At 33.4% G+C, this 10,415-nt stretch overlaps 3 protein-coding genes across 7 annotated transcripts; 2 read left to right on the plus strand and 1 right to left on the minus strand.

Annotated features, from left to right (window-relative positions):
• The first annotated feature begins 781 nt into the window (after positions 1-781).
• LOC108568763 lies at positions 782-5,946 on the plus strand. Of its 2 annotated transcripts, none has more exons than XM_017930040.1 (13): positions 782-1,047; positions 1,219-1,274; positions 1,336-1,510; positions 1,563-1,611; positions 1,684-1,853; positions 1,909-2,161; positions 2,216-2,789; positions 2,846-3,026; positions 3,082-3,288; positions 3,340-3,623; positions 3,676-3,922; positions 3,973-4,095; positions 4,234-5,946. In XM_017930040.1, the coding sequence occupies exons 1-13, from the start codon at positions 1,000-1,002 to the stop codon at positions 4,429-4,431; spliced, it is 2,565 nt and encodes an 854-aa protein (XP_017785529.1). In that variant the 5' UTR covers positions 782-999; the 3' UTR covers positions 4,432-5,946. The 2 variants fall into 2 exon arrangements, with proteins under 2 accessions (XP_017785529.1, XP_017785530.1); XM_017930041.1 differs by having other exon boundaries at positions 2,861-3,026.
• Positions 5,947-6,087: 141 nt separating this feature from the next.
• LOC108568765 (nucleolar protein 14 homolog) lies at positions 6,088-8,150 on the minus strand. 4 transcript variants are annotated; one of them, XM_017930045.1, is made up of 4 exons: positions 7,790-8,150; positions 7,574-7,744; positions 6,656-7,472; positions 6,088-6,605 (listed from the first exon to the last, which is right to left on the minus strand). In XM_017930045.1, the coding sequence occupies exons 1-4, from the start codon at positions 8,137-8,139 to the stop codon at positions 6,150-6,152; spliced, it is 1,794 nt and encodes a 597-aa protein (XP_017785534.1). In that variant the 5' UTR covers positions 8,140-8,150; the 3' UTR covers positions 6,088-6,149. The 4 variants fall into 4 exon arrangements, with proteins under 4 accessions (XP_017785534.1, XP_017785535.1, XP_017785536.1 ...); XM_017930046.1 differs by having other exon boundaries at positions 6,656-7,301; positions 7,365-7,472; positions 7,574-8,150; XM_017930047.1 differs by lacking the exon at positions 7,790-8,150 and having other exon boundaries at positions 6,656-7,301; positions 7,352-7,472; positions 7,574-7,649.
• Positions 8,151-8,662: 512 nt separating this feature from the next.
• On the plus strand, positions 8,663-9,989 carry LOC108568766 (gastrula zinc finger protein XlCGF57.1-like). Its single transcript, XM_017930048.1, has 2 exons — positions 8,663-9,487; positions 9,538-9,989. Exons 1-2 carry the CDS (start codon positions 8,678-8,680, stop codon positions 9,937-9,939), a joined length of 1,212 nt encoding a protein of 403 aa, XP_017785537.1. The 5' UTR covers positions 8,663-8,677; the 3' UTR covers positions 9,940-9,989.
• Positions 9,990-10,415: the final 426 nt, after the last annotated feature.

Below are 10,415 nucleotides of genomic sequence, written 5' to 3' on the forward strand. Positions count from 1 at the left end.
TATTTACTTATAAAGAAGTATTTATATTTTGATGAAAATCTTTTTGAGAAAAACAAATATATTTAATAATTAGAATGGATCTAAGCATGTGTAATATGATCATGTGAAGTAGATTTTAGAGATTGTACATTTCCTGAAACTCTTCTAAGTATTGGAAAATAAAATGTATCAAAATATATTATATTTCTTCTTTTCTCTAGGATTTCGCCTAATTAAATTAATTATACTTAACAAATAAAAAAAAAGATGGTTATAAGCTATGTTGGGATATGCAACCAAACAAACAAATGTTTGGGGGATTCCCCTTACTATGAGAAGGGATTTCGATACAGTCGAGCAGTCGAGATTTCAATATACAGTATTTCGGTTGTCGGGTTTGCGATTGCCACTGATTAATGTATATAGTAATCTTGTTAAACCTTATACTTTACTTAAAATAACTATTTAAAATCATTTATATTCAACTTAGATAGAAAATATTATCTTTAAAAGGTAAATAGCATCTTAATGAAATTAAATGTAGTATGTAAGTTATATTATATTACTGTAGGTGGCGTAGGTGAATTTTATTTTCCAACTTCAATTGTTGAGACATATGAAGATAGTACACTCAAGTATGATTTACAAACCAAACAAAAAATATTTTTGATCCTGATGTTTGTTTCTGTGACTTTCACAAGTTTTGTGGAAATATTATTAATGGTATAAGTACTTATTTATCTTGTCTTAATAGTCTTTTATGAATGACATTGATTAGTTCGTATAGCAGCCACACAGACTACGAATTTATTCTATTATTTGGAACAAGTATACTTAACCTAAGGTACTAGTTACTACATTTGTACTATAGTAGATGTCGCATTAATCGATTTGTATAGTTCTCAACAGTGCCGTTTGTGCGCCAGTCATCGTTATTCTTTTTTATTCATTTATTATTGTTCGGATGAAATGTTTGCTGTGTGTGCCGGTGTTTTGTAGAAGTTTGGGAGAAGTTGATCCATGCAGAATTACGCGATGGCTGTTCGGGCCTTTCTAGGGAACTGGGAGGTAAGTCTTATAAGATTGTATTAGAATTGTGATTTTGCAGAATATCATTTTAAACAAATTTAATTTGCAAACCTTACACTGCAAATAAAGTAATTTAACTAATATCATGCAAGATTATAATGATATATTTTTTCCTGTCTCTGGAATAAGTATGTATACATTGTCTTTCAGATATCCTCGTTTACTTTGAATAATGAAGTGCAGTCAAATGACTCCGGTCTGGAAGGGTATAAATCATTTGTTTTTGTATTCAATATATATAGATTATCAAGTACTCTTGTATTTCAGAGTCAAATTTCATTTAGATGATACCGGTGATGTTACTTGGTACATCAAAGAAGAGTTGAAGAGTATTCCACTCTTTAGTTGTGAGACATATGAACTGTACAACACGTCAAGTGGAACTTCACTAGTTGTAATATTAAGGTTCGGAGCCTATGCGGGTCATGTATTGGAGTTTAAAGTAAATATGATGCTGATTTTTAACAATAGCTATTATAACTGTTCATTTGTAGTGCGACCAAAGTACTGCTGAGCAACTGTGGATTGCTTTGAGGAAAGGAAGTAAATAACTTTTAACTATTTTCAATTTAGAATTTTTTAACTTGTATATGTATGTTGTTTTTTTTTTCTAAGAACCAATCAACAAAATGACTTTAATATGTGAAGGGTGGTGTGTGCTTGATTGCAAAAGGATTGCAGATATTTGTACTGATGATGGTACCAATAGACCATTTTCACTCCTTCAAGCCTTAGAAGAAGGTTACTTTTCTGATTTAACTTTAACAGCTGCAAATTTGAAGCAGGTTGTTATTAATTATACATATTTTTTAAAATTTTATTTTCAAAATACTTCTGTAGTTTAAGGTGCACAGATGTATATTACGTCTGTTGGGAGGAGGTATTAACTGGGATACAGTTGCACCTCCTTTTAATGGATTGAGCGAGATCGTAATATCAACAATATTACACTTTCTGTACTCGGAGAGTTTACCAAATGTATTGGACGAGATAACTGCACATGAAGTTATTCAACTGACTTCTCCATATGTGTGTTTAAAAAAATTAGTGGACACCTGTAGGATGTATCTTAAGAATACTGCATTGAAACAACGTAAGAGTTACCATTTCTGCTCACTGGATACATGTACTTAAGGCAATATTTTAGAAATCATCAACTTGGTTAACGATATGCATACGGCTATCCAACAGGTAATTGGACATTTTAGTACACAGTCCCGAAATTTTAATCCTGCTAGCTTGTGCTATGCAATCAAACAGTCCATTCGAGAGGGTTGCGTTGCCGCATCAAAACTACTGCTACTTTGCGATTTATTCACAAAAAGGAAGAATGAGTTGACAAGAAGCGAGAGACACGAAATTATAATTTACGCAAAATCGCGTTTACCTATTTTCGTGTCGCAACTTTTAAAATTCCTCCAAGTGTTTAAGTGCACTTTCAGCGCCATGACATCTCTACAGAGGCTGGAGGTCTGTAGTTATCTAGTGCCCGAGATTGAAGTTATCTTAGAAACGATATCGATGATAATAATAGAAATCAAAAAATCACTACAGAAAATTATTGAAGATACGCCGCCACATGAATTGCTTAGACCTAAAATGTGCGTAGGAGCTATACTTGGCAAAACATTGAGTAATGTTCTTCATGTTAGAGAAATTACCAAGCTCAGGAATATACATGAACAGATATCTTGCACTTTAGAGCTTTTGCTTGGAAAGAAGTTAGTTATATTTTAATTGCATAGAACCTAATTTATTGATATGATTGCCATTTTAGGCAATGCTTCCGCAGCATGACTCAGCAACAAAAGATCCGCTCTGTATCCCGAAATCTGCATCAAATTCTAGAAGAACTACCTATATTCTTAATACGAATCGAAGAAATCTCTAAGGCTTTGGACGATCGTGTCGAATGGAAAGAATTCAAGTTCTGCTTTAAAGTAGGGACCAGCAAAGTAGTAAGTACCTTATTTATGATGTCAAAGATATATTATATAAGAAGCGCTTCTTTAGTCTGGTATTTTGCAAAAATTGGTTGCCCACCGAGAGACACTTCAACCTGTGTTATTGCGAGTCTGTGAAATGGTTCAAAGGGAGGCTTTCACCCAATCACTACAAATTTTGAACCTGTTGTGTACAGCAAGTACTTCACACATGAGCAACCCTCAGCCATCTTCCAGCTTTAACTTGGCTTACGTTCTCAATCATCCAGTGCCTAAGGTAACTGAAACGGAAATTGTTTTCATATAATTTATATTGAATGTTGTTTAGTTAAATCTTGTCGAGTCATTGTGTATTCCGCCTATTTCATCGGCGAGTAAATTGTCGAAGTTGTGCCTGGAATTGCTAACTAGCGAATTTGGATGCGATATGGAGTTCGAAGTTGTTTATAATAGTTCGCAATCAGACCAAACCCTTAGAGAACATGCACAGGGTGTTTCAACGTCTGCTGACGACGAAAGAACAATTATCAGAGCACATCGAGTAATCGTTGCAACCAGGTGTGACTGGTTCAGAAGAGCACTTCTGTCAGGAATGAGAGAAGCTATAGACAAGTATAACTATTAAAATATACATAAACTCTAATTAACGTTATTCTCATCCTAGAAAAATTATCATTCACGATACTAACCCATTTCTGTTTCGGGTATTTCTCGAATATTTATACTGTGGGAAGATTATTAATCCAGCATTAAATACTGACCATCTTATGGAACTTCTGCTTTTAAGCGACAGGTATGAATTAGATTCACTAAAGCATATCTGTGAAAATACCCTCAAGCAATCTTTGGATATGGAAAACGCTATCTACTATGTTAGCATGGCCGACCAGTTCAACGCACCAGTTTTAAAGGTACCATACTATGATTTTTATATCACGGATATTCATTCATGTATTTTCAGAATGCTTCGCTAGTGTATATATCGCAAAATCGCGATTTAGCCGAGTCCGAAGTGTTTCACGAGTTAACCACTCCTCTCCGAACTGAGATCTATAACTTCATGTACAGAAATACAGATCGAACGGTGGGTGCATATTCTAGTCCAGAAACCAGTTTTTCTGATGTACCTAAAGGTCCCAATGACAGCAATTTGGGTACCCAGGTATTCAGCCTCACAAATTTCTTTATTTTAATGGTTATGGGGACATTCCCTATATTTCAGGCACAGTCCTGCAGCAGTTCCATGGAAGACCTTCCTGCTCCTGATCCTGTGCGTCTTGAACAATGCATACAACAAATGCGTGACATTTTGGACATCTCAGTGTCCAGGGAAAGATTAATTCAGGTGATCTTGGCCGCCGACTATGATCTTTGTAGGGCGATGAACTACTACTACGCGAGGGCAGAAGAGGATGAGTAGCAAAATGTTATGTGAGTCCAACTTGGTAGATTGTTTCATTCCTCGTTGCCTGATTATTCAGAAACTGAAATAACTTGCTTCGTAAATTTAAACATCAATACTTTTCCACAATTTTATTTCACGAAGGTTCTTCTAACACGCCGAGGACCTATAGTTTCGTTTTTTTTTAATACTATATAGTATTTTTTTATATTAACTCTGCCTATTTATTTTTATTTTGGATGCGTGAAGTTCCTGCGCCTTGTCACATATCAAACAATAAGTTTACACAATTTTAATAATTTATTGATATATGTGTTGCAATATTTTAAAATGCCATTCCTATATAATATATTATTCCAAGAATTATTTTACGCAGTGATAGACGTCATCCAACGAAATAGGCTGCGATATTTGTATTATTTTTTTTTTCTTTAATTTTGCAAAGAAATTTTTATTTTATTTTATTTATTAATCGCTGGTCCTTTAATAAGCGAAACCTAAATTTAATATAAAAGACTGCTAAATCAATAATTTTGATTATTATGATCTTGTTCGTCTAATTAGAAAATTTGAATAGTATGGCCTAATAGCTATTAAGGCATTAATTGGACGAATCAATTTTAACATACTTGTACCTACTATTTAGAATATTCTGAACAACAGAAATTGAAATTATATATTTTAATTTTTCAAAGCTTTAAAATTATCGTGATAACAATACAATTGTAAGGATTTAACATATACATTTACTGATTATTATATTTAATATTATAACTCCCATTTGTTGTTTAATATAAAGAAAAAAATCATGTAACACCATTGGGAAATCTAGAATACAATCAATATTGTCTCAACGAAAACAAACGAATATTGTATTTTGAGCAATACATATTGTAACAATCAAAGAAACATATTCTATTCCCGATGTATGTACGTTTTATTATATTATAGTATTTTGTATATTATTATTAAATATATGAATTCTAGTCAAATTTATATTAGCGTGTAATAAGTAGTCAAGAAAGCAAACATAATTGTAAAAAAAAGTACTAATATTATTATGTAATTTATACTGACAGAACCGAATTGCATACAGGGTTTGCTAAATATACTAAGATTTTTCGGTTGTGTAAACGAAAATATTTTTTTAGACGATTTTTATTTTCTAGACCAGATCTCTATTTTTGATATTAGCCCAAATTTTATTTACTTTAGAGTTTAAATTGCCTTTTTTTAAAATAAGTGAGCCAAATTGTTCTATTGTACTTTCAATTAAGGCATCAAATCCTGTGTGCATGAAAACTTTAAAAAAATAATTAAATGAGTTATATCTCGTTTAAAAAAAAGGAGTATACATATATTCACATTTAGATGTGGGCATAAAAAACTTACATAAGAGATTATTGTATATGTATACATGATTACTGTTAGCACACTGTTTTATTTGTATTATTTGAAGTTTTATCTAGACTGTTGAGTGTTTTGTTAAAAGTTGAAAAGCATATTCCATTTTATTTAGTATTACTATCTTACCTGACCATATTATGTTATTAATGGTACTATTTACCTGTTTTATTTTTTATTTATTTATGAAAATTATATAAAAAAAAACTGTATTCATATAATATATATGTATGCGTATATAAATAATTTAGTTTTCATTATTTATTCATACTTTGTTTAATTTGAAGCCACATTACAATTATTATTAAACCTTGTCTCTACGTGTTTCCTTGTCATATCGTTTTATCTAATTCTGTATCCATTATTATGAACTTCAGTATCCTATTCTTGTTAGATTGTTCCAAATCGTGGATGAATTTCGATATGGTTTCATTCAATTCTTTTGGATAATACATTACAGGTAACTGTTTCAAAGAAACAAGTGTCCTTTCGAAAATTTCGAAGCAGGAAGGAAGCGATTCACAGCACGAGTGGAAGTATATGAGTAAGCCTAGTGAAACGTTGATTACCTTTCCCCGGAAGCTTTGATCGAAATCCTTTGCATCTGTTAAATCTTTAATGTCTAGTTTGTCATTGTCCATGGAATCAACAGGTTCTGTCAAAACGAGACTACAACTGAATTTGTTGGATGACGGAAATTGTTTCGAATTTTTTGGTATTGCTATGCGAAGGATTCCATTGAGGAACATCACGCAGGCTGGAGAATATCCTTTTGATAAAGACGTGTACTAAAAAAATGTTATATATTAACTAAAATATAATCATAGTCATAGCTTACTTGTGCTATTAGAGTAACCAGAAATAATCCATAAGCGACATCAGCTCTTGTTTTAACCTGGCATGTGGTAAGCATCTGTTCCATGAACACTAAATTAGGTGTAAGCAATTGGAGTTCTTTTTCCGTAAACAGCTGATAGCTTAAGTTTAAATAAAGAATAACGTCGATACCAGGAAATCTTGACGTATCTTTTCGGTATTCGGTTTGCTTCTCTTGAATTACATCCAGCAATGATATATGAGCTCTCTCTGGATTCAGCATAGCCAAATCAAAAAATTGAGGAGTTAAGCAAGTGAATACGTCGAAGCATTTTTTGCAATCCTTCAGATCGCAACAAATGTCGCTCAAATGTCGAAGTAAGTATTCAAACAAACTGCTTACTTCGATCATATTCTCTTTCTGCAAACTCAGATGATTACATTGAATCATCCTTTCAATTATGACACTTTGATCGTGGCTAGGTTTATCTTGCAGAAGTTCACGTAGTTGCTCGTAATTTTCAGGAAGACCGTACATAGATTGTGACTCACCACGGGCTTTATCCAACAGCTTTATCTCTTTGAAGTCTTCATTCAAGCTTTCCGTTTCCGAATAACCCATTATTGATCTATTAATCAAATTTGTTTTAGAGATCTGGACTTTTTTTCTGAAATAAGACATATTTTTTTCAGGTTCCTCTACATTTTTCAATATTACATCATGTACTGACACTGTAGTTATACCATTATTCATTGATAACGTCAAGTCCGATACTGATATGTCTGTCATATGTCTATCATCAAAAGACAGGTTTATTTTTTCCAAGTTTTTTTCGAAACTAAAAACCAATTACAATAATTAAAAATATCCAGAATCAATTTAAAAAATAATTATTACTTCAATCTGAACTTTTATTTAATTTTAACTTTATTGAATTACCTTTGTAATATGTTGTTTTCCATTGGAAGCTGTATTTGATCGTCGATCTTGTTATTACAATTTGGTACTATCAACAAAACTTCTTTGTACTCGAACTGATCTGTTAACTTGTAAATCGATGTGTTTTGCTTCTTCGGCGACCCTAGTACATTCTGGTTATTTGAGGATTGCTTTGTAGTACTTTGCAATTTATTACAACTATTTTCCTTGAATTGCAATTTCTCGAGTCCTTTCAAATAATCGTCTTTCGAAGTTTGTTGATGGTAAGTCCAAATATGTTCATCAAACAATAAAGACTTCTTTTTAGAGTTTAGAATAGAACAGGGAATGGATATATCAACTGGGCGGTTACCATTAACTCTCCTATTCCGTAATTTATAATCAGTTGTTTCTGTTTTTCGAAACGCCTTAGATAAAGATACTCCGTCGTGCTTGGTCTTCTTATTCAAAAATCTAATTTTCACTTTATTTAGAAAAACTTCGAAAGGATTAAAAGCCTTCTTAAATTTGGGAGATTTCTGCACGGCCTCCGCTGATCTGCGAGTCTTATTTTGTACTTTTACCATTTTTTTCACGTTCCCTGCCTATTTTAAACTGGCTGTATATTTATCGATTTCAGGTACAATTTTTTGAAACTTTTTAAATGTATTTTATGTTGCCTGCCGTTAAAATCTTAAGATATGCAATATAATTAGCATACATTTCTAGAAGTCATTTAAATATTTTGTGTGAAGTTTCATTTCCAAAAGCCAAAAAAATCAATTGTATTCATTAAGGGTCTTTCGATACGAAATGAGGCCCTACACGTTGGCGAGACTGACTTGTGACGTGATTCTTAACCTATAATATTGATTTTCGTAACATTTGTTTGTAAACAACTCCTTGATATAAAAACGTGAGCATGGATGTTGTGACGATGGATGATTTCGATCAAATTTGTCGCACGTGCCTTCAGAAACATGAAGAAAAACGTCCGTTCGACGAATTTGTTAAAGAGCACGAATCTATACAGAACCTCATAATATCTAATATTTCGTCAGAGGTAAAGTTTTAGACTAAAATTAATTTATCTAATAATTGCATGGCTTTTTATAGTCTGAAGAAATGCCAAAGAATATTTGTAAGGTCTGTGAGAACGTGTGCATCAGTTTCATCAACTTCCAAGAGAGTTTCTGGAAGAATGAAAAGTTGTTGCTGGAGATTATCAATAATTCAAAACTGAAAATCAAGGAAGAGGTGAATCTTAAAGAAGCTAGCATATCAAACGATTCTCACATCTATAAATGCAACAGTTGCAATGATGAATTTGGCAGCAAGAATGAGTTGACTGATCACAGGCGCATTTCTAAGCACAGCAGCAAATCAAATCCTTGTCAAGAATGTGGAAAGGTTTTCAGCAGTAGTAAGTTGACGCAACACATGAGGACGCACACAAAAGAGAAACCATACGTCTGTAACATCTGTAAACAAGGTTTTTCCATGAGCGGTAATTTGAAAAGGCATATGATGACGCACACTGGAGAAAGGCCGCACGTTTGCGAGATGTGCGGTAAAGGCTTCATTCAATCAACATCTTTAATAAACCACAGGAAGACGCATTTAAGTATACCGAAAGTCAACGTACAGACTTGCAGTTATGACTGCAGGTATTGTGGTAGAAGCTTTAAACGTCTGGCGAGGTACAACACTCATCAAAGGAAACACTTTTCGGAGAATGGTCGCGTGGCTGCGGTTAAAATTGATGAGCCAAAACCTATTCCTATGCCGGAGTATATCTGTGACATTTGCAAGAGGTGTTATAAGACTAAGAATCTACTGAAAGCGCATCAACTCACGCACGGCGAGAAGGCTTTCTTGTGTTCGGATTGCGGCAAGCGGTTTTTCACCAAAGCAGCATTGGAATCACATTTAAAAGTAATGTTGTTTTTATTTACGTTCCAGTTAGTTGACTCCAATAATTTCAGGTTCATACTGGCGAAAAGCCTCATACCTGTAACGTGTGTCAAAAGTCCTTCGCACACGTTGGAAGCTTCGAAACGCATATGCTTATACATCTAGGAGTAAAGCCTCATACCTGTAAGCAATGCTCCAAAGTGTTCACGCAGTTGTCACATTTGAAGTACCACCTTCGTACTCACAGTGGAGAACGTCCATATATTTGCTCTTTGTGTGGTAAAAGCTTTGCTCTGAAAGGGAATTTGACTGTGCACACTAGGATACATACAGGAGAAACACCGTATACTTGCGACGTTTGCGGGAAAGGCTTCTACGATTCTAGCAGCATGAAGAAGCACAGCCGGAGCCACGATATTGTTCTGATTTCTGCTAACAAAGATTCATTACCATCTGCCGCTACCAGTGTTTAAAATAATATAACAATTCTTTATTTTATTGTTTGTGATATATTTACTGACAACTGAAGTATTTTTATTTGAAATGTGATATTCTTTTGTTCCTTTTATTTGACGTAATGTTATTATACAAAATATATACCTTGTTTTCTTCATTTTATTGGTGTTTTATGGTGTTTTATTAATAGCCTGCACGTTTTATTACAACATCTAGATTATGTATCCGGTACAATCATGCGAGTCCATAGACGTCTGGATGCGACAAGCGCTCACCTTCTTCATCGATTAAATGTCTTCATGAGAGATTATCTGAACTGCATCATAATTTAAAAATTCAACAAGAGTCTGCTTTCCTATTGTGGAATCGTCCGGTCAAGGTGGAAAGTGCATCTTTCATGAAGCACTTTGCAGCAAATATTCTTGTAATTCAAGTTCAAGTTTGAAGCCGTTCCATCTATTTTAATAGCAATATCCATACATTATTAAAGAGC

The sequence above is a fragment of the Nicrophorus vespilloides genome, unplaced genomic scaffold (genome assembly GCF_001412225.1).
Source record: "Nicrophorus vespilloides isolate i.1.1-1 unplaced genomic scaffold, Nicve_v1.0, whole genome shotgun sequence".
NCBI classification, from domain to species: Eukaryota; Metazoa; Arthropoda; class Insecta; order Coleoptera; family Silphidae; genus Nicrophorus; species Nicrophorus vespilloides.